This window comes from Chlorocebus sabaeus, chromosome X, assembly GCF_047675955.1.
Source record: "Chlorocebus sabaeus isolate Y175 chromosome X, mChlSab1.0.hap1, whole genome shotgun sequence".
NCBI classification, from domain to species: domain Eukaryota; kingdom Metazoa; phylum Chordata; class Mammalia; order Primates; family Cercopithecidae; genus Chlorocebus; species Chlorocebus sabaeus.
The window spans coordinates 84,183,096-84,209,392 of record NC_132933.1 but is presented as its reverse complement, the minus strand read 5'-3'; the positions used below and the strand labels follow the sequence as shown (position 1 = coordinate 84,209,392).

Sequence of the window (26,297 nt, the reverse complement as noted above, 5' to 3'; positions counted from 1 at the left end):
AAATGAGGACAAATTTTTACCTGCCATTCCCTTCATTCCCTGGCTGAGGAGAGCCTAGCATTGGGGACATCCTGTGGAAGTGAAAGGACAGTAGAAAACACAGATGCAACTACCCTGAGGTTGAGGAAGTGGGTTGTTTAGGCAATTTCCTCCTTCCTCCTATTCCGGCCCCTGCTCCCATCCCTGGTCAGACTAGTTCAGACTCTGGAAAAGAAGCTCCATCCCACACTGGAATCCCCATGTCTCTCTCCTCCAGCCACTTCCTACACTCACCCCTATAGGGCGCCTCTCCCAGAAAGACTCCCAAGTTCTGGGCAGGAAGGAGGGTCCCTGTTGGCTGGTGGGAAAGTCAAGTCTTTGGGATATTACATGCCTGAGATTATCCAGAGAACCCCTGGGGGTTGCAGCTGCTGCTGACTCTCCTCCCTGGCCCTACTCTTGGCCTCTGTGGACGTGTGGACAGTAGGGCCCAAGGCAGGAGAAAGATCAGAGGAAAGGCTCACAGGCAAAGAGTCAGGCCTGGAGCAGCCCTGCAGGCCAGGTGAGGAGTCAGGATGGGGCAGCAGGAAAGGATGTGCTGGCAGCACTGGCAGGAAGGAATCAAGGGGAAAAGCGTCCAAGGCAGTAGGAATTTTTGCCAAGGGGTGACTTATAAAACCATCAGCATCCCTGAGGCTGTAGGTTGGGGGCCCTTTTTGGGGGTGGATGAGTAGGTATTAGATCACAGTCGTCCTGGGGGGTAGAGATGGAAAATCAGGCTTTCTGAGAGGCCTTCTGTGAGGCTCACATACTCCAAGCCAGTGTGGGACAGCTTGCACCCTCGGAGGGAGACAGACGGGAGACAGGCGCTCTGGGGGTTCCTCAGGAGGCTGTCCCAGACTCTGAGTTCTATAAAAGCCTTTTAGAATTTATTCCTTCCATTGCTCTTTCCCGACTGGGAATGTTCCTCATTCTCTTCTTTGTGATGGCAGACTAAGAATTGTCAGGCACCCCCCTCTCATTAGGTAACAAGTCTGAAGCCCAGCAAAGAATTGGCCAAAGGTACAGGGTCAAGCCCAGAATACTTGTGTCAGTCAGTCCTTCTTGAAACCAGCTCTCCTCTGCCCTTTTCGGAGACAAGATTGGCATCCTTCAGGGCTGTAGCACTCCATCCCCAGCAGACCTCACATCCCGAACATGAGCACATGTCTCCAGGTCATTGACATGGGGTTTAAAAGTGGCACCATGACACCAGTACTCCAACTTAGGACCTGGAGGTAGGCTCAATTGAGCTTCAACCCACATACCATCCTCCATCTCTACTCAGCTGTCTCCGAACTGTGAGCTGCTTTAAGAAACCAGCCTGGGTCTAAACGACCCCTGTGTCCTGTCACAGTCTGGCTCAACACAGCCCCTATTCTAGGCCTAGCCTAGAGAAAGTTTGCCAAGTGCATAGAACACACATGGACTCTCATGCACGTACAAGTGGCCAAAGCCACTGCACCCACCTTCCAGCTGAGAGACCCCAAGAGAGAGGAGTCAGCTCCAGAGGGCTCAGGAGAGCCTGCTTTCCACAGTGGCCATGGTCTGTGCTGGCAAAACTCAGGACAGGCCTGGGGGTGGTGAGAGCCCACTATGGAAGAAGGGAGGGCCAGGCTGTGAATAGGGCTCTGTGTGGCCAGGCTGAGAAGGCTGGGGGAGGCTGGAATGTGAAGAACGTGCTCTCATGACTGTGGCCCTAGGCCTGGGTCTATGGCACAGGGCTGGCTAGGAGTGATGGGTGGGGGTGTTGGGGGTGGTTAGGGAAGGAAGGGAGAGGTGGAGCAGAGAAACCAGGCAAGACAAGGACAAAAAGTCTCTCCAGACACACCTCAGATACCAGGGCAAGGGCTGGTCCTAGAGCCTGGAGGCTGAGCGAAAAGGATGCTGGGAAGAGTGAGCTCCATCCCAGCCACTTGTGGCTGAGGATGGCCCAGTTCTGGACAAAGCTTGTCCATAGCCTTTGCAGCTTGTCTCCAAACTACCCCTCTCAGACCTCCCTACTTCTCATCCAGCAGCCATCTTTCTGTTTTTATTCTCCTTTTGGCTCTGGTTTTCTCCTTTGCACTCTTTCAATGTGTTTCCCTTTTCTCTGAAAAAACTCATGATCTGCTTTTTTTTTTTTTTTTTTTTTTTTTTTTGGCTGGCAACTGTATCTCCTACTAGACTGAGAGCTCCTCCAGGGCAGGAATCACATCTGCTTTTGTTCATGTTTGCATCTGCAGGTCTACCCCAGTGCCTAGTGGACCGCTCAGAGCAGATGCTCCACAGACCTTTTTGAATCCAACAGATCTAAGGGGAAATTCATTACAACAGAAAGATTCCCCCCGTATACCCACCAAATCACTTTTTCCTCTGTTTCTGACCTCAGTTGATAGCATCACCATCCACCCAGTTGCCAGGCCAGAAACATTGGGGTCATCCTTGACTCCTCTCTTATCCTCCCACGTCCTTTCATTTACTTTGGTTCTACCATGTAAATTGTCCATATATTGGTCCCCTTTTTCCTATCCTAAAGACCACTGCCCCATCCAGAACCTTACCATTAACTCTCATCTCCCTTTCTTTTTCTTTCTTTCTTTCTTTCTTTCTTTCTTTCTTTCTTTCTTTCTTTCTTTCTTTCTTTCTTTCTTTTTTTTTTTTGACGGAGTTTCACTCTTATTGCCCAGGCTGGAGTGCCATGGCGCGATCTCAGCTCACTGTAACCCCTGCCTCCCAGGTTCAAGTGATTCTCCTGCCTCAGCCTCCTGAGTAGCTGGGATTACAGGCTTGTGCCACCACACCTGGCTAATTTTTTGTATCTTTAGTAGAGACAGGGTTTTTCTATGTTGGTCAGGCTGGTCCGAACTCCCGACCTCAGGTGATCTGCCTGTCTTGGCGTAAGTGCTGGGATTACAGACGTGAGCCACCGTGCCAGGTGTCTGCTCTGCCTTTCTCTAGTTTTGCCTGAGCCCCACATTCCCAATCCATCCTTCACTCAACAGTTAGAGTAACATTCTGAAACATAAATCTGACTACATTACCTCTCTGTTTAGGCCCCCTCAATGGCTCCCCATTGGGCTCTAGATAAAGTACCAAGTTCTTAAGATGACCTACAAGGCCCTTCACGATCTGGCCCCTAAACTGCTGCTTCAGATTCATTTCCCACTCTCTGTCTGGCACTCTGCTCTCCAGCTAGACCAAGGTCCTAAATGTGACAGTTCCGGGAAATTAGGAGATAAACTGATGGGTAGGACAAACCACAGGCTTTGATACCTCCTCATCCTTTTCTAGTCTCCCCCTTCTACCTGCCAGGCTCTTTGCCCCCTTGTCTTCTTGATGAACAACTGCTTAGCTTTCAAGACCTGTTCTAAACGCTACTTCCTTCATGAGGATCCTTATGACAATGTGCCCCCACTCCCAGCAACAACTTACTCCCTCTGCTCAGTTCCATAAAGCTTTATACTTTCCAATAGCACTCACATTGAATTGTGATGATTTGTGCATGTAATCGACTTCCCCTCTGAGCTGTGATTTCCTCAAGGACAGGGAATATGTCTGATCTATATGAATCCCTGAGTACCTAGCACAGGGCTTAGCCCTGAGGAGGTACCTAGTGAATGAGTGAATAAATAAATGAATATATGAATGAATGACCCACTAGATGAGAAGATTGTCACCACTAATCCTGGTCTTCTTCTAGAGTGGCTGTCTTTGTAACTGTTGCATTTTTGGCTTCGGGTTCAGAAACTCCAAATCAGAGGGATATGTTCTACAACAAGGAAACAAAAAGGGCCTTCACTTTGTAGCAGAACTCTTTGATGCAAAAGTTCATAAGCTATCTTCCCCTGTAAGTCTTTCAGCTACCAAAATAGCATCAAGATTAAGGTCAAAAGCAGAGTGGGACTCATGGGCCTGATCCAATCCAGGTTATTCTGGACCTCAGAGAGAAAAAAAAATAGAATGCCATAAAATTGGGAGCCCTATTGACCTCAAGCATAGACTGTTGGTTCTGATACTTACCTTGACCTTGAGCAAATCATTTCACTTCTAGGCCCCATTTGCCTTATGTGTCTAATGAGGATAATAAAATCTACCATGCAGGATGGTTGTAATGGCCAAAGTAGGTCACTAATTTGTAACCTATAAATCCCTAAATTTAAGGCCTAGTTATTTCCTGAACTATCTGTAATTCTGCTACAACTATGATGGGTTGGGCTGGTAGGGTGGAGAAGTAGGAGATTTAATATGACTCGAGCATAGAGTACAGTCTGTCCCACCCATCAGTTCGTCTCTTAATTTCCAAGAACTGTCACATCTAAGACCTCACAGGGGCCTGCTTTGTCCTCCTCTTCTACTCTCTCACCCTTTCTCATTTTTCTTTCCTCCCCCTTTGTCCACCACTAAGAATTATATTGACTTGCTTAATCATAGTTCCACTTTGTAGCTTTGTAGCAAACTTTCACATCTGTCGCTATTGGTCTTTCTCCTCTAGTCACGCCGATCTCATTCTAGAACTTTTTGTCTCCTTCACACTGACATCCCTCAAGGGTCCTGCCAGTGAACACTTGGGAGGACATCCCCCATCCCTCCTCTCTCCTGTGGCCAATTGTGGGCTACAAGGGTGGATCAGACCTTTAGTCATTTTAGGGTAATCTAAGGCTGAGACAAATCTTTTAGGATTAGGAAGCATTGTGGTCAAGTGTCTGCAGCTGGTATGGCAGTCATTGTGCAGAGGGTAAGAGATAGACACATACTATGGCAACTATTTTCCTGGTAACCACTTGGTTGGTTTAGAGGCTGGCTGTGTAAAAGGAGAACAGGCAAGAAGACCCTTCTACCTCTAAGAGGTACCCTTCTTTCCTTCCTGCTTTCTTTTCTCTCCTCCTTAACTATTGAATGAATGTCTCTACAACTACCATTTTTGCCCAAGCCACTGACATTGTTTGCCTCAACTGCTGCAAAAGCCTCCTAACAGATTTCCCCACTTCCACCCAGGCTCTACAGTCCACTTCCTACCCAACAGCCAGAGTGACCTTTTGAAGGTAGAAATCAGATCTTGCCATTCTCCTGCTCTATATCCCCCAATGGCTGCCTATTATAATTTGAATCAAAGTCCAAATCCTTGCCCTGGCCTTCAAAGCCTCTCATCATTTGGCCTTCGTTTCTCTCTTCACCATCTTCCTGAAATGCTCTTCACCTAGCTCTTCACACTGCTGATAACTTCTTGCCATCTGGGTCTCTGCTCAAAGTTGAGCTCCTTAGAGAGACCCGTCTGGTCACCTCTGTATTCCCCCTACTCAATCACTCTCTACCTCATCCTGTCTTTAAAAGTTTCTCCTTCTTGGTTCTTAGTGATGCCTGAAATTTCCTTATTTCTTTGTTTACTTATTTATTGTTTGTCTCTTCCTACTAAGAGTTCAGCCGCATGAGGATCTCATCTGCCTAGATCACTGCTATATCCTTAGCATCTAGCATAGTGCGCCAAAGGGCATTGGTACTGTATAAATATTTGTTGAATGCATGAATTTAGAGCGCTTAATCATTTTAAAAAGTGTCTTTATGTATGTTAATTTGTCACAAAACCTGTGAAGTCGGGATTATTGCTCTCCTAGTCTTATAAATGCAGACACTGAGGCTAAAGAGGTTACGAGTGATGTTCAATGTCACATAATCAGTAAGCAGGGGAAGGTGGCCCTGAACTTGGGCTCTCCAATTCTAAATACTGCCCTTGCCACCAACACACCCTGCTTCTAGCCTTGTTGCTGCTATACCAAGGATGGTATGTGCCAAGCAAAAGTTAACTCATTCTTTGATAATCTTTCTTATCAGGCCTTGGAACAGTACTGTGAGCTGTGGCAGAGTGTCTCCAATCCCCTGACCTGGGGGTCTTCTCCATTCAGGGAGAGTGAAGTGAACCGGCGGGATCAGCAGTGGGGTAGCAGAAAGTACAGTTGTATGGAGTGGGCATCCAGGAGTCTGTGTCTGGGCTCCACTTTGTTCCTTACTTCATTTTCCTTTTCTTTGGACCTCCATATGTCTTTCTGTAAAATGGGTGGATCGAGCTTGCTAACTTTAAGATCCCTTTCAGTTCGGATATTCCATCTCAGCAATGCCTTAACTTCTTCTCTGCTTCTTTTGCAGTGCTTCCCATTGCTGCAGGTGAAGAAGAATGCTGGTAAGTACACGAGGTGGGCATCACAAGTGGCATACAAAGAGACTGAGCTTCTCAGTAGTCCTCATGGGGCAGCCGATCAGGTCCCTGGGCAGCAGAGCCAACAGCTGAGATGCAAAAGCCAGAGACATCCTCTCTGTCTCCCTCCACTGGGCATTTGCTGTCCTCCTCGGGCCCTGCTTTTTGGCTCACGTGCAGAGCCTCTTTATTTCTCAGCTGGAGGTTTTGCTCTTGTCAGAGAGCCAGGGGAGGACTTCCCTCCAGAGCTTTCAGCAAGTGGCAGCCACCCATATACTTCCCTTGTTCTCAAATGCCTTATTTCCACTGGGAAGTGTATTAGGGGTGGGAGATGCCTCAGAAGAGAAAACAGGTAAGTGGAGGGTAAAGGAAGGAGACTTGGCATTTGGGGTTCTGTGTCTGTTATCTTCCCAGCACTTGCTTTATCTAGAAGGTTTCCAACAGGAGGTAGGCTTTGGAGTTCATTAGACTGAGGGGATATATGTAGCTTTTTCCTTTTGCTCTCTCACAAGTTTCTTTGAGCCCAACTTCCTATCTGCCTGGTGCCTTTGGTGTCCTACTTGGGTGTGGATAAGTGAACGGCATACTGGGAGCAACTACCTTCCATTGAGAAGGACACAGTTTTCTAGAGAGGGATAACAGCTTTGTGGAGGAAGAGAAAGAAGGCTACTGGCCAGGGAAGAGTTTGGTGCTGGAGCCTGAACTCCTGTATCAGCTGGGCTTTGCTGAGGTCATCAAGGCCATCCTCCTGGCTCTAGCCTGACTTCAGTCATTCCCATTGGCTCCAATTTTTCATCAGGATGAGCTCATGACTTGAATGAGCATAGCTGCTGGTGACAGGATTGGGGCTGCCAAAACAGAAAGGCATCAGTTAACAAGTGTCATGCTAAGGGTCTGTGCAAGCCATCATGGGAAGACGTTGGAAGAGAAAAGCAGAACCCTTACTAATAAGGACCTTCCAAAGTAGTTGGAGCTGGTTTGGGCAAATCACACCAGGATAGAGAGAGGGGATTCTAGTGACTTCCCAAGGACGTTTCCATCTTATGACTCTGAGGTTTTGGGTGGTGGCTGCTACAAAACAAGAACTGATAGGGTGGGGGGTTTATTTGCATTGCCATGACAGCAGATAAGAGAGGATTTATTTTGAAACAGGAACACTGCTTTGATCAGCATACAACATACATCTGCTTCTCCACTTCCCCACCCTGCCTTTCCCCTCATCATCATTCCAAGGCTTCTTGCTGGGCAGTTTCTGCTTTGCAACAGAGACTTCTGGGGGCACAAGGTCTGTGCACTACCCATACTAGGGGAAGGACACACTTCTCCATTTCAGAGACACCAGCTGCAAAGGCTAAAAAGAAACCCCTCAGGCCCTGAAATAGTGATCCCCTCAGACGAATGCACTCACAGCTGCCAAGTTACCTCTTTAGAATGTCTGTGCCAGGCAGAGGTGCCAGCACTGAGCTCTGGGAGGGTGGGCACCAAGTGACTGAGTGGTCTGTGGCTTCCAGAGGAGACAGGAGTATCTTTTAGGGGGTGGGGTCAGGCAGAGGAGGTTGCCACCTACGAAGTTGAGATGGGACTGGTCTTTCTGCTATTTCTTAGGTTAAAGTTTGAAAATGTCTATTTAAAGGCAAATGGGAACACGTTGTCTCAGGCTGATTCAAAAACAATCTGGCATAAATTATGAGTTTATGTGGATGTGGAAATGGTAGCAGCAAGGCACTGGGAATCAAGGCACCTGGATTTTAGCCCAAATTTCATTATAGATTCACTGTGTGAGCCCAGGAAAGTAGCTTCCTCTGTCTGGACTGGTGTCCACATCTACAAAATGGAGCTTATTGCATGGGACTCTTGTATGGGTCACAATAGACAGCACATTAAAAATGTCAAAGTGCTGAACAAATGTGATTGATTGTTTCTGAAATTTAGGTCGTGGGGTGAGCAGAATGCTTCATTGTTTTGTTATGTATTATTTGAGACATAGGTAATATCTTCACAGGTTTCAAAATTCAAGAGGTACAAATATACAAAGTCTCTTCTCACCCCAAGTCCCCAGCCACCGAGCAAGCCTCTTAGAGGTGATCAGTGTTAGCAGCTTCTTGGCCCTCGATGAGTTTAGACGGTCTGAATCAAGTGAGCTGTGTTAGATGGGACTGCGATGGGGGCTGGCACTGCCTGACTGGCCTGGGGGTGGGGCTGAGGGGAGCTGCAGAAAAGGTCATGGAGCAGGAATCCTGGGGCAGGAAATATGGGCTGGTAGAATCAGCATTCTTTTGGGACCCAGTCTTGACTGTGCCACTCATGGTGGAATGATACCAAGTAAGGGCCTTCCCCTCTCTGAACCTCAATGTTCTCATCTATACATTGAGCCTGTCCCATTCTCCTATGCTATTTCTCCCAAGTGCCACCAGAGCAGAACAGAAGTGGTAGAGGAGAGGACCAGCCAGGGACTTCTTAGTGACAAAAAAGCCAAAGTACTGACTCCAGGCTGAGAGTTGTATATAATTTCTTTCTTTCTTTCTTCTTTCTTTCTTTCTTTCTTTCTTTCTTTCTTTCTTTCTTTCTTTCTTTCTTTCTTTCTTTCTTTCTTTCTTTCTTTCTTTCTCTCTCTCTTTTCTTTCTCTTTTCTTTCTTTCTTCTCTCTTTCTCTATCTTTCTCTCTTTCTTTCTTCTTCTCTTTCTCCTTCCTTCCTACCTACCATTCCTTCCTTCCTTCCTTCCTTCCTCCTCCATCTTCTTTCTTTCTTTCTTTCTTTCTTTCTTTCTTTCTTTCTTTCTTTCTTTCTTTCTTTCTTTCTTTCTTTCTTTCGCCTTCCTTCCTTCCTTCTTTTCTTTTTTCTTTTTTCTTTGAGACAGGGTCTCTGTCACTCAGGCTGAAGTGCAGTGGTGCAACATAGCTCACTGCAACCTTAATCTTCTGGGTTTAAGGGATCCTCTCACTTCAGCCTCCTCAGTAGCTGGGACTACAGGGCTGCATCGCCACGCCCAGCTCATCTTCCTTCTATTAGGATGAATCAAGCAAAGATTTATCTGACACATCATTGCTTTTGTTCTAGTGATCCCACTGATAGAGGAAACCTTGTAAGGGCTGTCATAGGATCACTTGGTACCACCTTATAGGAGAGCATTAGGAATATCCAACTGGCTTAAACACATGTGGTGCTGCCCAGGCCCAAGAGAATGACTTTCAAAGGTGAATTACCTTTGAAGTCCCTGCTATGACAGTCCAAGAAGCCACTAGTACAGTGTTTCCCAAATGTCACTTATTTGTGAATCAACTTCAGAATTTTTGCTGTCACATCATCCATGCCATTAAGTACTTAATATTTTTCTTTAAATCAACCTGATTTTAAATAATAACCTCACCCTAAGCCATAAAATCTATAAAATTAGGTTTTGAGGCACTAGTTACATTTTTCCTGATATGTAGTAAATTAAATATATATCTATCATGATGCAGATGCCAATGTACCACCCCAAATCATCCTATGTCAACATATATATCAAACACTGAGAAACACAGAGCTAGCGGTAGTAAAACCAGCAGCTCAGGAGGAGGTTCAGGCCTTAGGGACTCACTCTAAGACGTGCTACATGCTCTCAGGATCCCATCTTCACTTCATATTTCTTTTAGGCCTTCACACCCTGTTGCTTGAGCGCAAATTGCTCCTAAGATGGAAAGGTCCTGGACCCTAAAAGGAACCCGTTTCCTCCAAATAAAACCCACAATTCAAAACTGCCTCTTAAGTGCTGAAGTGAGAATACTTGACTGGGGCCCGAAGCTCTAGGTTCCAGTTTTGGCTGTGACCTTTGCCAGCTGTGTGTCCTTGGGCCTGTCCCTTTCCCTCTCTGGGCCTTAGTGACTCTAACTATAAACTGAATAGCTTGCTTTAAATGACCTCTAAGGTATCTTGCTGCTCTGAAATTCAATGACTCCTTGACTTACAAACCCCACACTCCGCGGAGTTCATTAGCTCGCTTCCCAGCAGCCCACAGAGGTGAGGAGGCTGCTGACCTTCCCTCCCACCGCCTTTGCGCCAAATCTTCCCCGAGGTCCCCTGCTCCCAGTGCACAAAGCTCCTTTTGTTGCCTGGAGCCATTTGAGGCTTCACTCCAGGCTTCTGCTGAAGTGGCTGAGGTGGCCTGGTGGGGTAATAGTTTGCCTGTAACAAGAGCCCCTGCTCGCAACCCAACTGGCTCCAGTCTGGCTGCAGGCTTGGCCTCAGCATCAGACTCATCCATCAGCTGCCCCAGACCCCTCCCCCAAGCTCTGAGGGAGCGGGGAGACAGATTTGAACAGTAGAAAATAGAAACAAATACATTTATTTAACATGCTATTGGGTGTCTGTCACCTCCAAGGCTCAGAAGGGCAGTAGAAGAAAATACTAAGCATATGAAAGTCATCAGAATAACAATAATTGAATCCACATCCTTTCTTTTGAAAATGACCAAATCATTTTGATAACTAAGTCTTGACAGATCTGGTCATTTAACATTTGTTATTTTACAAAGAACATTTGCAGGGCATGGCTTATCTAACATTTGACAGATATTTTACCCAGCAACTTGGAATAGTATAAAGATCTACTTAGTTAGGGAGCATCTGGAATTTATTATCATTTGAGACAGGAAATCTTTTAACCATGATCTACAGTGAATTCAGCCAAGGTAAAAATGCTGGACTGTGACTTGAGAGACCTAGGATCTAGTCTCACGTCCATCATTAACTCCTTCTGCGACCTTGAGTTAGTCACCTCTGCTCCCTGGGCCTCAGTTTCCTCGTCTGCAAAATGAGAATGTTGAACTAGAAGGTCTCAACATTTTGATTTTGTGCCCCGGCCCCATCTCTTCCAGAAGTCAGGCTGAAAGGAAAGGGAGGTGGGGGTAGGGTCAGTGGAAAGGGCAATTTCAAGATGTTCTTTGGCATGGGGGAAGGGTTTCCAGGCCTGTGGAGGAGTGTAAGGGCTTCCTTTGTGGCCCAAGGGGCTGGGAAGCCCAGGTTCTCAGTTGCTTCAAGAGTGCAAGACAGAATTAGGTCTAGGTTTAGAGAGGCAGGTCAGGTATATCTCTCGAGGTATAGCCTAGATGACCATTTTCACAGTGTAGGCCACTCCAAATCAGGGGCTGGAGAGGGCGTGGGAACTTCAGGTGGAAAGACAGTTCTGAAAAGGACTTGAGAAGTGCTATTGGACTCTTCCACCAGAAGGTCCTGTGGATCCTTCAAACTCAACACTAAAGATCATAGTTCTTTATCATTTCTCTGGAAACCTCCTCTTTCTCCAGAATCTGCTTTCTTGGTTAAAGCAGCCCGATGCACCCAGCCACTCGAGCAAGAATCACGGGCGTTACCTGGACTCCATCTTTCTAATTTGCTGCCATTTAGTTGTGTGCGTGGGACCTCTTCATAAGGCTTCCTAAATCTACCCCCTTTTTTTGTCACTCACACTAACATAGCCCTCCATCTGGGCCCTAGCAACTCTGGCCTTGATGGTTGCGACCACTACCTAACTGGTCTTCCTGCCACCATGCTCGCCCGTCCAGTTCACCCTTCATACTGCTGCCAAAGTTCTCTCTTTAAAAGAAAAACGTAGGTATCCTCAAAAATCTTTGGTTGTTTCCTACCTTTGGTCAAAGTCCAACTTCTTTGCTCTGACATTCAAGGTCTCTCAAGCTTAGGCAGCCTATCTTTCTTACTTCCTCTCCCACCTCGTTCCTATATTTCTGAGCTCCATGGGACAACTCGCTATTTCCTAGACAGACAGTGAATTCTCGTATTGGACTCTCCCCTGAGTGTGTTGTTGCCAGCCCCCTTCTTGGCCTGTCAAGCCATGCTCTGGCCTCCCTTCCCATCTTGTCCGTAGCTATTATATTATAAAACATCACACTATTCTGCATTGGCCTCTTTTCTTTCCTGTCTCTCCCATAGACCATGAGCTCTTGGTGTACAATGGCTACATCTGACTGACCCCTGGATTCCCAGAACTAAGCATAAGGTCTCACATAAACAATGAGTCTGCCAAGAACTGGCTTTTATTTTTGATGGCATAGCAAAAGAACTTCTGGTAATCAGACTGGTGACTTCTTCCTTTCAGCAGACTTTCTTCCCTATCATTTCAGCTCTGAACTAGCTATTACAGATCAACATAGAGCCCCACTGGCTCCAGATGACAAAACCTCTTGAGACAGGGCCTTGAGGATCCAGTGGTTCCAGCCAATGGTGCAGATCCATGTAAAACACATTTTCACCAAACTCCCGAAATTTGGAGGTCGCCCACATCTCAAGGCAGGAAGGACACTTAAGGACTATATTAACCTGCGCTTTTGAAACTGAGTACTGAGGAACCCTAGTGTCCCCAGAGATTCCTTAGGGGACATGAGAGAAAGAGTTATGGGATATCTCATTCCTGCTCCATTCAACTTAATCTATTTGACTTTTCGAAGGTCCCATGAACATTTCATTTGGAGACTGTAGTTGACTGCATTAAAGTTTCATTTGGAGACTGTAGTTGGCTGCATTAAATGTTGGCAATCATAGCTCAAATCTGGTGTTCAATTTTCCCTTTTTTACCTTTCCTGTTACATGCCCAACTTGGGCTTTGACCAAACTCTTCAGGTATGGTGAAGCATCCTTTTTCATTCTATACTGTTAAAAGTTCTTTATATTGAGCCAGAATCTGCCTTACAACAACTTCCACCCAGTGGCCCTATTTTCACCCCTTGAAGTCCCTTGGAAGTAGTGTGTTCCTTCTTCCTTAAGGCCAATCTGCTGGCATTTAGAATCTCCCAAAATCTAAGATAGGAGGGATCTTATAGCTCATACAGTCCAATGTTCTCGTTGCAGCTGGGGAATGAAGCCCAGATAAGCTAAGTGATCTGCACAACAGCATAGAGCTAGTTGGCAGCAAAACTGAGACTAGAACCCAAGACTCTACTCATCTATAGTGTGCTCCCCAGAATCTGTCCTTTCCTAGCTCCTAAAATCGTTTCTCAGAGTCCTGATCACTCTTCCCTACACGTACTCCTGACTGACAGTGACCAATGACTGAACATCAGCAGCTGAGTTTGTGAAAGCTCCATGGCTCCCAAGCCTTGGTCTGCCTGGGGAGAGGGCAGAGGCAAAGCAGAACAAACTGGTGTCAGAAGCAGAGCCATTCCCTCACCACAGCCTGAAAGTCATTCTCCTCATCCTCCTCTTCTTTCCATAAAACTAAATTCCATTCAAACAGCCCTCCCCCAATGGCAGGGCAGCCAAGGGGCAGCTTTCAGAGGCCCCTTCTGACCTGTTTGCTAAAGGGTTCCTGCTGTGTGACCTTCCACATCCCAAGCCCAGAAACAGGAAGAGTTAGTTTGGTTTGCGTTTTGAGAAGAAAAATGAAAACATAGGAAGTAGGGCTCCTGAGAACAGAGGCTTCCAACTCTGTGTCCATTTGTCCCTGGAGCAGGATATTTCAGGGAATACATTCCACAGGGGAAGGGAACAGCCTCCCTTACTAAAAACAAAACACAAAACCCTTCAAGGTTTGGAAAAAGAAAAAGGCCAAAAGGAGACTCTTAAGGAGGGGAGGGGGTAATTGTTTTATAATCTCCAGCCCTTCACCCCCTTGGCCACTTGGAGCTGTCATACTTTGATCTCACTACCGTTATCAGCACATCTGGCCACCAGAGATGTCCTGCTCCCTTTAACCTATGGCCCAAGAAAGAGTCCAAGTCTCCTTTCTTGTTTCCCTGAGGATGGCCAAAGTAGGCCAGCACTCAGAGCCTTCAATTAAAACCAAGAAAAAACAGACAGAAATTAATTACACAACGCGCAAACAGTAGAACAACATTCAGGCCTTACCAAGTAGGTGCTTTTTGTTTTAAGAAGCCCAGCAAAAGCAGGGAAGTGCTTTGTCAGTCCCCAAATATCTCCCAGGATAACCACTTCATTGCTCCAGATGCACTGCCGTAAGTTTGCCTGGCTTTCTCCCGTCTCAGCTGTCAGTCACTGGGAGGCAGGTGCCATCTTGTTTCCCTACCACTGTTGCTAGAAGGACCAATACAACAGGTCTTTTACCAACAACAACAACAACAAAACAACCTTCCAGAACCCCTACAGTTCTTTTCAGTTCTAGTTTCTGGGCTGAGGAACATGGCTAGTTCACAGATAGTTGCCAGGGTAAAAGTGTGGATCATTTTGGGGTGCCAAAGAAACATATAGCCCTGCAAGGAAACCAGCTCTGCCTACAGTCTGGAGCTTCTACAGGTACACATGTACATGTGTCCCATGTGTAGTGTGCAAACACACACATAGTCTATTTACCAAAATTTTAGTTTCATGAAATAACAAGGCCTTCACCATATGCAAACATACCATTGTCTCCCCTGAGGTTATGGCTAAGCAGAACCTCTTTCTAGAGGATGGTTCCAAGAGCATCTGCCTCGAATGGCTTGTTTTTTTCTATAAGATCTGGGGGCGAAATTTTCATATTAAAACAAGCATATAATTGTTGTGGAATAGCATTAAAAATTCACATGAATTAGCTGGGCATGATGGCTCACACCTGTAATCCCAGCACTTTGGGAAGCCAAGGCGGGTGGATCACCTGAGGTCAGGAGTTCAAGACCAGCCTGACCAATATGGTGAAACCCCAACTCTACTAAAAAAACAAAAATTAGCTAGGTGTGGTGGTGGGCACCTGTAATCCCAGCTACTCAGGAGGCTGAGGCAGGAGAATCGCTTGAACACAGAGGCGGAGGGTGCAGTGAGCTGAGACTGCACCATTGCACTCCAGCCTGGGCGACAAGAGCAAAACTCCGTCTCAAAAACAAAACAAAACGAAACAAAACATTCACATGAATTCGTAAGATAAAAGTGGAGACTTGAAAAAAAATTCTCACTTGTGGTTGGCTGTGTGAGATTCTCCTCCAGCTCCTCAGGCCTGTGTGGGGAATAAATTCTTTGTGTTCATTGGAGGTACTTTGGGGATGCAAAAGTCTGAGAGTCGCAAAGTAAAACAGTAGGCTCCTTGAGGGCAGAAACGTCTCATTTTTCTCTGTATCCTGACATCTGAAACAGAGCCAGCCACAAACAGAGTGCTTGGGAACTATTTGCTCCATCCATGCATCCACCTATCCATTCATCCATCTATCCATCCTTACCAAGAAACAAGCTAAAAAGGTAGCCTTAGAATGGTAGAAAGAACACAGTTTCTGGAAAATTCATAAACCTCTGGGTCTGCATTCTGACTTTGTCACTTATTAGCTGTGTCATCACATCTCTAAGCCTCAGTTGTCTCAGGGTTTTTTGTGTGTGTGTGTGTGGTTTTTTTTTTTTTTTTTTTTTTTTTTTTTGAGACAGAGTCTTGCTCTGTTGACCAGGCTGGAGTGCAGTGGTGCAATCTTGGCTCTCTGCAACCTCCACCTCCTGAGCGCAGTAGATTCTCCCACCTTAGCCTCCCAAATAGCTAGGATTACAGGCATGCACCACCATGCCCGGCTAATTCTTTTTTTTTTTTTTTTTTTTTGAGATGGAGTTTTACTCTTGTTGCCCAGGCTGGAGTGCAATAATGCGATCTCGGCTCACTGCAATCTCCGCCTCCCAGGTTCAAGCGATTCTCCTGCCTCAGCCTCCCAAGTAGTTAGGATTACATGCATGCACCACCATGCCTGGCTAATTTTTGTATTTTTAGTTAAGACAGGGTTTCGCCATGTTGGTCAGGCTGATCTTGAACTCCTGACCTCAGGTGATCCACCTGCCTAGGCCTCCCAAAGTGCTGGGATTATAGGCATGAGCCACTGCTCCCAGCCTAATTTTTGTATTTTTAGTAGAGACAGGGTTTTGCCATGTTGGCCAGGCTGGTCTCGAACTCCTGACCTCAGGTGATCCACCTGCCTAGGCCTCCCAAAGTGCTGGGATTGCAGGCATGAGCCACTGTGCCTGGCCCTAGTTTTCTCAGTTTTAAAATAAGAATCCAAATACCCAACTCCTGGGTTGTTGTGGAACCTTAAGTGTGATAACGGGAGTGGGAGTGCTCTATAAGATCCCAGACAGTACAGAAATTACAGTTATTTCATGACTATCAAATTACCACCATGACTAGCCCAGGCAGTAGGGTGAGGGGAGGGGAAGATGTTTTCTCCAGCCAGAAGTCTGATTTGAGATTAAGAAAGCAGGAACTGAGACCTCAGGAATGAGCCCCCGGGCCTCTGGGATGGAGAGGGCAGATGTTGAATCCTGGCTTCAGCTCCACCCCCACTCCAGGAAGGCAGTATGCAGGCCAGAGGGGAACTTGGGGTGGAGTGATGGAAGGATCAGATGTGCCTCATACACTTCAGGTCTCCAAAGACCAGATGTGCTTTTCTTCTCGTGTCTGCCAATGAGCCCCTTTGAGGCCCAGTTTGCAGCAAGGGTCATTCATCACTGGGGCTGAAATACAACCAGGCATAATGTGTTGACTTGGCTGCTAACAGACTCTGCGTCCTTGGGTAAGTCCCTTTTCCTCTCTGGGCCCCAATTACCCTATCATTAAAATGAAGGGATTGGATTGGGTTGTCCCTCAGGTCCTTTGAGCTCCTACACATTATGTTTAAGACTTTTTCTGGCCTTGATTTTCTAAAATTGTGAACAATGTGATTTGCCAAAAATATAATTGGTCTGATCATCTGATAGTTGGACACTGAATCATGGATGGGTGAAAAAGTTCAAAGCAATTGTGGGGCAGGGGATGGGCCTGACTGGGGCTCTCTTCTGTTTTTAAGTCTGCTGGTTCCTGTGGCTCCTTCTGTACGTGTCTGTGTCTGGCCAAACTGGCCCAGCTCGGCTGGACATCTCAGAGCAAGCCAAGGTTGTAGCCCAGGTAGACGGCTTATGGATACAGCAGGTGTTTCCTAAGCCCCGGGATCTGGCTCAGGTACCTCACAATATAAAATGAGGCAAGGAAAGAAAACAGGAAATCCTACCCACTATATGCAACTAATTGTTCAGGAAGAATTCCTTCTAGGCAAGCCCGTTGTCTCAGAAGTCAGCAACAGCTGCTGGGTTGGAATGGCTAACTTGTGCAGTCTCTGAGATCCTCAGGCTCCCTCCAAACCCCATCTCAATCTATTTAGACCTCTGCCATTCTCTGAAGCTCAGCTCAAATACTGTTCCCTCCCTCTTTCAAATCCCCATCATACTGTGTATCTGTCTTACAGCATGAATCATGCCTTGTATTTTGAGCTATTTCCTTTCACATATGGATTAAAAGTAAAATACATGTTCTGAGTGAAAATTCCAACCCATAATCTTTCATTCTCACTTTCCAGAGTTAGCCACTCTGAAAAGGTTGTTGTTTTTGTTTGTTTGTTTGTTTGTTTTAGCTTTCCAGAAATCTTCTATTGCCAAAAGTATTGAAAATGTGAGGTTGGGCGTGGTGACTTACGCCTGTAATCCCAGCAATTTGGGAGGCCAAGGTGGGAGGATCATTTGTGTCCAGGAGTTTGAGACCAGCCTGTGCAACATAGGGAGACCCCGTTCCTACCAAAAAAAAAAAAAAAAAAAATTAGCCAGGTGTGGTGGTACATGCCTATAGTCCCAGGTACTCAGAAAGCTGCGGTGGGAGGATGGCTTGAGCCCGGGAGGTTGAGGCTGCAGTGGGCCGTGATTGTGGCACTGCACTCCAGCCTGGGTGACAGAGTGAGACTCTGTCTCAAAAAAAATAATAAAAAAAAATGTTTTGAACAGAGCGTTGGTTCTGGAGTCTAAGCACTTAGATTTAAGTCTCAGCTTTCCACTTGCTGGTCAGATCAGCTTCAGCAAATTCTATCACCCCTTTGACCCTCAGTTGTCTGCTCTGTAAATGGGATAAACATGTCCTCTCCTCCTGTCTCACAGGGTTGGTGTAAGGGCCAAATGAGAAAAGAGATTGAAGGCACCTTGAAAACTGTAAGGTGGGCCCTATTTATCTCTATGCTTGTCACTGCAACTTGACTGTAAGCACCTTTGAAACAGAAACTTGGCCTCTCGGGGGCTGTGTCCCCATTGCCTTTTGTTCCAGTTTGTCCAGAATGGGAAGGTGGTGATGCCAAGAGTATGGAACTGAATCCCCAGGGTCGTGCTACACCTGGAGGTGCTGATGCTCTGCTCCTGCCCTGGTTCTGGGCACACACCTCCTTGACCTTCCTTTGAAGCCAAACCCAGCTGAGAGGACCATTTTTCTAAAGTTACTTGGCTTGCAAAATGCTGCTCCTCCACCAAGTGGGCATTGGCCCAGCCTCACTGCCCTAGTGTGCTTTAATTACTTTGAAAATTCTGCAACTCTTGTTTCACCCCCTCTACCTCCTTCAGCTCCTAGCTCCTCAGATTCTGGCTGCAAGTAACAATTTCAAAGTTCCCCGTGCCCCCTACCCACCCCACAATGTATTATACATATATATAGAGAGAGGAAGTAGAAAGATGTGGCCAAGAAAATTCAATGTTCTCAATGGATCAGATGTAAAAGTGTTGGAAATTACAGCTGGAAAGCTCCACAGATAGCATTATGTCCAACCTCCATCACTCCCCTTCAACCTTTGACAGACGGGAAACTGAGACCCAGAAAAGGGAAGGGACTTATGCAGGGCGTCTGTGGCTCTGACCTCCAACTAAAGGTAGGAAAGGCAAGACTCTGCAGTTTGCCAATGCACTGCTGAAAGGGTTAAAGTCAAGGAAACTAGCCTGGGGAAGGTGGGTGGGGTCCAAGAAGAGATGAGTGTGGCCAGAGAAGAGAGGATCAATCAGGAGAAACAGTCGGGACCAGCTGCAAAATTCCCCTGGAAAGTTAAGAAATATGAGGGTTGTGGTTTAACAAGTTATTATGAATCTCGCTGAGCAAAGAGAGGGAATAGAGAGGAAGAGAAAAGTAGAGGAGGCCGAAAGAGGAGTAAAAAGGGAAGGAGGAAGGCCAAACCAGACAAATGGAGATTGAGAGTGATAGGGTCAGTGAGTGCTTAAACGCAGCAAATCAGTAGAGTCCTGTCCCATGTGGGGCATCCAGCTACCTTATAAGTTACCACAAGCTCTGCTGCCTGGTTTCTTCTTCTAGGCTCCGAGCACATGAGCCAGTCCTTACTTTCTTAGCAAACTCAGCCCTTTTTCACTGTCAACTGTTTGGAGAGGCAGTTCCAGACTGTAGGCTTTTTACCTCAGTAGAGTTGGCACACCAACACAAGGGCACCGTGCAGCCCGGCCTGGCTGCCAGAGCAGGCTCTAGATCGCCCACTCCACAGTCATAACCTGATTTTAGTCACACAGTCATACTGTGAGTTGAACTCAGCCCATTTTACGGATGAGAGGTATAATAATTTTCAAATGAAAACAACAGTAATAAGAATAAACCTAGATATATATTGGGAAATAATACATGTACTGATTAAGAATGAGAGCGCTAGAGCCAAATAGCCTGTATTCAGATCCCCATTGTGCCCCTCATTAGTTGTGTGATCTTGGACAGGTTGCCAAATTTCTCTGTGCAGGTTTGGAAGGATCAAATGAGTTGATCCAAGTATATAGCCTTTGAACAATGCCTGGCACATAGTCAGTGCTCAATAAATGGTGGCTATTCTTGTCATTGTCATTAGTATGTGCCAGATGCTGTTCTAAGTGTTTTGCCTGTATTATGTTATGCAGTCATCACTCAGAAGGTAACTGAGGCTCAGGTGCAAGAAGAATATATCTGGTTCATTGGCTTTTAAAACTTCATTAAATGCAGACTTCTACCTCCAAAATTAAATCCTATGTGACACCCCAATATATAAAACAAATAAAAACAGCATGGCTCTGATTGAAGCAAGGTGGGGTAGAAGTGGGGCCTGGAGACTCCCGGCTCAGTGTTCCCTGTTCTCCCCTCCCCCAGCCTCCCTATGATAGGCTTTGAGGCTCTTCCCCAGCCACTGATCTAGTCCATCTAACCTTTTTATGCTCAGATAAAGATATTGTAACTCTGAGAGGGCAAATAACATGCCCAAGGTTAAACAACAAGTCGAAGGCAGAGTAGGGTACCAGGCATGAAGGGACAATCACTTGGTCAAAGAGAACAGCCCCCTTGGTTCAATTAGAACACAGAACATCCCGAGCTTGGGCAAAGAAGAGCTAGGAAAGGAGAATGAGCAGGAGGGAAGGGAGGTCCCCGATGTGAGCAGCCCCACTGACTATTCATATGCTGCTGAGGCCACCCCAGACGTCAAGATAAGACAAAACCCTATCCACATGGGGCCTCTCACTGCACAGGGTTTGGGGTTCTGTTGTGACAAGGCATGCAGCCTACTCTCCCTTAGGTGTCCGTTCTGTGGGATGCAGCTGACTGGGGCCAAATCCCACCGTCCAGGCCTTCTGATTGGGCTCCTGGCCTGAGCTGGCATTATCACAGCTCTCCTTCTCCTCCAGGGCTCTGGGATGGCAGCCTGACTTCCAACCCATTGTTGTTGGCGTGGGGGAGGTAAAATGGGGAGACTTGACGCTCCACCCTTTTCACAGCTTCCATGTATGTGTGCCCCTATCTGTTCGAGGCACGCCACTGCCAACGCTGTTTATCTAAGAACCTGTGCATCGCCAACTTTTGTTTCCAGGACTTTGGCATGGGTTACCTGGGGACACTGCCCTGAGGAGAAATTATAGGATAAATTATTCCAGAGAACTTCTTCGGGAACTCAGGACTTCTCTGGAATCCCTTCTTCTGACTTGATCTCGTGAGCTACTCAGGTTCCGAGCAAGCCTTGGAAGACAATCTGCAGGGCCGAGAAGGGGAGGGGCAAATGCTGGAGGACAAAGCTCAAATGCGAGGCCCTGAGTTCCTTGCTTCTGTTTGGATGGGCTTCAGGATCTCCATCTGTCCCATGTGGGGCGGGCATGGATCAAGATGCTCTCTGAGGAGCCACCAGCTCCAGGCTGGGCTTGCGTGGAAGCCCTGATCACTCGGTGCTCTCTCAGGCACTGGCCTAGAATCCAAGAGGGACACACCAAGTGATGGAAACAAACAGGGCCCCCTGGCTAGTCACAAGAGGGCAAGGATGAAGACACAGGAGGCAGAGTACTGACCTCCAAGCTGCAAAATGCTTCTCTAACACCAAAGTAGCTTTTCTTTCTGGCAAGGCCAGTTTGCATGAATGGACAGAGCCCTGGAATCCTGAGCCAGACTGCAAGGCATGTGTTACTGTGTGTTGGTGCTATGCCCTGCCAGGTGACAGGAAGAGGAAAAGGGGCTTATGCAAGTTCTGACTGAGGGGAAGGTGTGTGTACTAAGGCCAGGAAGTGGGGGTGGGGACAGTTGTGGGTGGGTACTGTGACTACTTCCCAGATAAAGGCAAAAGGACTTAGTGAGCATCAGATCTGAGCGGCCTACGTGATACAAGGGCAAGAAGAAAGCAGCGAGGCAGGGTGAAGGGGTAAGTGGTGACTTTTCTGTTGACAAACACTTCTTTCCACCTAACAGTTCAGGGAGGTAGGTGTTACTGTCACCATTTAACAAGTGAGGAAACTGAGGCTCAGAGGAGTTCTATGACATGTCATCTAGAAAGTGTTGAAGCTGATGTTCACATTGAAGGCTGCTTTGAGAGTTGCAGTTCTTAGGGGCCCCTTCTGTGAAGCTGGTAAAACGTGCACACATGTACACTGTTTCTGCCATCCAGCAACCTTTCTAAGACTTGGCCGCAAAGGGCTAGGAATTATTCTTCCCATTTTACTAAAGCCCTGAAAAGGTGAATGATTGGGCCATAGTCATCCATAGCAAGGTACAGACAGGCAAAAGGCTGAGACTGGGGGCCCTCTGTTGGAAAGCTGCTGTACACTGCTAGAAGTAGCACTCCCACTGTGGTTCTGCCTGTGTCTGGTCATTTTTCACTTACGAAGTGCTCTAAGATCCGTTATCTTGAAGTTTACAGGGCAGAAAAAATAATCTTCCATTTTCTAGGTGAAGAAACTGAGCATCAGTTACTTGCCAAAGGTTACACAGCTACTGAATGGCAGACTCAGGACTTGAGACCAGAGTTGTGTCCAAACTCCCCTTTACTTTTCTGCCAAGTGCATGTGGCCAGCAACGGAAGGACAGAGTAAGTTCACTGAAACATAATGTTTGAGACCAAAAGCAACAAACCCCAACTCCCTGGGGGAGATATCTAAGCCCTTCTCTCTTTTCCATATGAACCTCTGAATTGCAGAAGCAGGCTTGCGGCCTTTGAGGGGGAAAGAGAGAAGCCAGTGAGCTCAGGTCTCCAGAGCAGATCCCAAGAGTTGCTGGCTTTCGTCGCTAACTAGATGCCTCATCGGCCCAATGGTTTTGTGGTCAGGGTGCCAGGGTTGGTCCAGCCACACCAATGGTGGGACTGGGGGAGGTCTTCTCTCTCTTCCCCTCTCATCACCTGTGGTTGCATTTCATGCTTGGTCATTGAATCATTTTTATGCTCCTTTCCTCAGTAACATGGGGGAAAGAAAACCTCAAATCTCTCAGCCACCATTCGGTCTGGTCAAGGTTGCTCCTGGGCTTTCCACTCACCCACCCACCTACTCACTCACCTTTCAATTTTTTTTTTTTTTTTTTTTTTTTCAAACAGAGTCTTGCTCTGTCACCCAGGCTGGAGTACAGTGGCATGATCTTGGCTCACTGCAACCTTCGCCTCCCAGGTTCAAGCGATTCTCCTGCCTCAGACTCCTGAGTAGCTGGGATTACAGGCACACGCCACCACGCCCGGCTAATTTTTGTATTTTTAGTAGAGACGGGGTTTCACCATGTTGGCCAGTCTGGTCTCAAACTCCTGACCTCAAGTGATCCACCCATCTCAGTTTCCCAAAGTGCTGGGATTACAGGGGTGAGGCACTGCGCCCAGTGCATTCAATCTTTTAATGATTATCCTCTCAAGTACTAACGCTGTGCCAAATCCCTTCCTGAGCAATGGATATGCCATTAATAATAAAATACAGCCCCTGGCTGACAGAATTCAAACCCTTATTGGGCAGGAAGACATAGATAATTAAACTCAATATAGAATGATTGCTGATGTAACTGAGCTGTGGAGTCACCCAGAAAGGGAACAGCTTATGCTATTCATAGGAGATACTGTACTAAAAGGGTATGTTGGACTTTACCAAGTACAGGACATACGGCAAATAATTTAATCTCTTCGTGTCTTCGTTTCCTCATCTGTAAAATGGGATAATAGTACCTACAGGGTTTCTGTAAGGACTTTATGAGTTAAAATGTGCAAAAAGCTTAGAATAGTGTCAGGCACATTGAAAGCACCATATAAATGTTTGTGAAATATGTAAAGGAAATAAGGATGAGCATTCTTGTGAGAGAGAAGCACACATGTAACACATTTGGTGGGTTAAGGAGGTGTGTTCTGGGAATGCCACCTGCGTTAACCAGGCAGGCTTGTGTGGTGCTTTGAATGCCAATCTCAGAAGTGTGGACTTGCCCCTGTAGATGATGGACAGCCATTTCTAAAGCTAGATCTTTGCCACAGAGGGTGGCAGAGGACTCCTGTGTGAAATGCTAGTGCTGTATCCACCAGCTCAACTGGTGCTAGGCCCAAGAGACTGCCACCAGCCGGGAAACAGTCAGTTGCCAAATCTGAATGCTGGACCAGCCCTGTGCATGGCCCAGCCCCAGGCTTAGCATTGATATGGGGAAAGGGGCAGTAGGGAGCCCCCTTGTCTCTGTCCTCAAGGAGCTGATCTTCTAATTGGAATCAGGCCTGCTTCTGCCAAGAATCAAATCAATCATCCTGGTGGGAAGTGGTGAAGGTAGGTAGGTAAGAGAAACTCTCATGTGGCCTGAGAGGCAGTGTGTATAGTGGTTACTAGCTAAAGCTGACAGTTCAAACTGTATGACCTTGGGCAAATTATTTAACCTCTCTATGCTGCAGTTTTCCCATTGAAAATGGTAGCAGTAATAATTCAGCCTATCATAGAGTTATATATGATGATTAAATCATATGTAGAAAGTGCTTAGAATGCTGGCTCACATGACAAACACTCCATAAACCTTAGCTATTCTCAGTGACTAAGGGCCTATCTTTTACTGAACCAGGTGCCTGCTACCCCTGGGGTGCAAGGCCATGGCCTGGAGGCATATGAAGGTACTAGACTGGTATGTCCCCTCTTCCTGGAGTGTACATTTTCCTCAAAGGCTTAAGGAAGAAAAAGATGAATTTTAATATGAAAACAAGGATGCATACTAGAGTTAACTGAAAATTCAAGTGGATGTTTAAGATAAGAGTTGGACTTCAAAGACATTCCCACTTGGAGCCAACACTTCAGGTTTACATCATCAGCCCCCCAAGGTTTCACCACATTCTTCCCTCGCAGCCCTTAAGGGTACTTGAATACAAAAGTTACAGTAACACAAACACTTGTGAATTCAAGTAACTCTCAAGGGGGTCAATCATTCTCTGGGGGTAAGGATGATTATTACCATTATATATGGGTGAAGATGGAGGCTCAAGGTCCCAATCCTGCTACTGCCACTTATGAGCAATTTGGATTACCTTTGCTGCTCCTGAGTTTCTCCATCTGTAAACTGGGCTGATGATGATGATATATATACTTCAGAGCATTGTGGTAAGAATTAAATAAGCACTTAGAACAATGTCTGGTATAGCTGGTGCTCAATCCACATCAGCTTTTATTAGATCCATTCTTGCATCCCCTCTCACAGCACCATTGTCAGCTCTGTGTCATATTATGTCCATTATCTAGAGGAGAAACTTGAAGCTGTGAAGGTTTAGTAAGGTGCCCCCTCTCCTCCTCTTTGCTAACAGCAGGCACTCCTGCCTGGAGTGGGGAGGAGGTGGGAATAAATAACCTCGAAGTTCCTTCCCAGCTCCAGGGCTCTGTAATTCAAGTGAATCTTCCGAGCTCTGGCTGGAGCTGAAGCAGCAGAACTCAGGAAATAGGAGCGGAACTGGACAGGGCGGGAGATGTCTTAGCAGGGTGGGAAGTGACTGCTGCCGCCCTTCCTTCTAGGCTGCCGCCACCGCTGCCTGGGGCTGTGTCCCACACTCCCGCCCAACCGGAGAGCAAAAAGGAAACTCCTCTGCTTGGAGGAAGCTGACTGAGGCCTCCTTTTTCGTGGGCGGAGCGGGGGGCGGGGAGGGGGGGAGCTGCCCCTATGACAGGCACAGTGCAGGCTCTGCTAGAAACTCACAAGTCAACAGAGTGGCAGCAGAAAGTTGGACCCAGAGAGGGGCATCCCAGTGACTGTCCTGCCTGGGCTAGTCCAGAATGGGGACTGCTGATAGGCCAGAGGGTGCTGGGAGACAGAAATGGGCTTCCCATTGATTTATGGTCATTTGAAGGAAAAAGAAAAAGAATTCCGTGAAGTAGAAATGACCTAGTGGAAGGAGGAGCAGAGTCAGATCTGCCTTGGCTCTGAAACAACTCACTGTGCGACCTTGGACAAGTCTTCTTCCCACATGAAGAATGCATTCATTCAGACAGTAAATATTTTGTGAACACCTACTATATGCCACCATTGCCCTGGGGAAAAGGGATGCACGACATGAAGATCAACATGTTAACCACTAATTTCCTTCCAGCTTTGACACTAAGTTCATGAAAAGTGGGTGCAAATATCATGCAAATACGCACAAATCAACTGGAAACTACACTTCCTTTTTCTAGCTTATCCCTCACAAATGGAGTAGCTTAGCTCTAGATTCCAGGAACAAGGTATGGAGACAGTAGAGGGGAGGGGCTGTGACCTTCACCCATGTACCCCTTTATCGTTCACAATGCACATTCATTATTCCCATCGTGTCATAGGAATATTACCTTCATTTTACAGATGACGAAACTGAGACTCAGAGAGGAGAAATCACCGAGGTTATGCCACAGTTAGTGCAGAGGCCCTATTAGAATCTTGGTCCCTTTACTGGCCACCAACAGAAGTAGAATGGAAATGACCTGGTCTGAGAGCTGTTGGTAACTTTTGGCCTTATCTCCATTGTAAATAAATTTAGACAGGACCCCCCACCATCCCCAAGTCAGGTAATGCAAGTTTGCTTGCTGTGGTGGGGATTCTGTATTAGAGAAAAGGTTATGTATCTTAGAGTCCTGGTCCAGGCTTTTTTGTGGTACATGCCCGGGGCTAAACTCTTTGAGAATAAAAGCTAATCT

General features: G+C 46.7%; 1 protein-coding gene across 2 annotated transcripts in view; it reads left to right on the top strand.

The window, feature by feature from the left end:
- The window catches only part of STARD8 (StAR related lipid transfer domain containing 8), a 78,111-nt gene that overhangs the window by 11,554 nt on the left and 40,260 nt on the right, over window positions 1-26,297 (top strand). For both annotated transcript variants that reach the window (XM_007991949.3, XM_007991948.3), the window contains exon 2: window positions 6,142-6,175. In XM_007991949.3, the coding sequence (XP_007990140.3) occupies window positions 6,142-6,175 (34 nt within the window). The remainder of the gene's footprint in view (window positions 1-6,141; window positions 6,176-26,297) is intronic.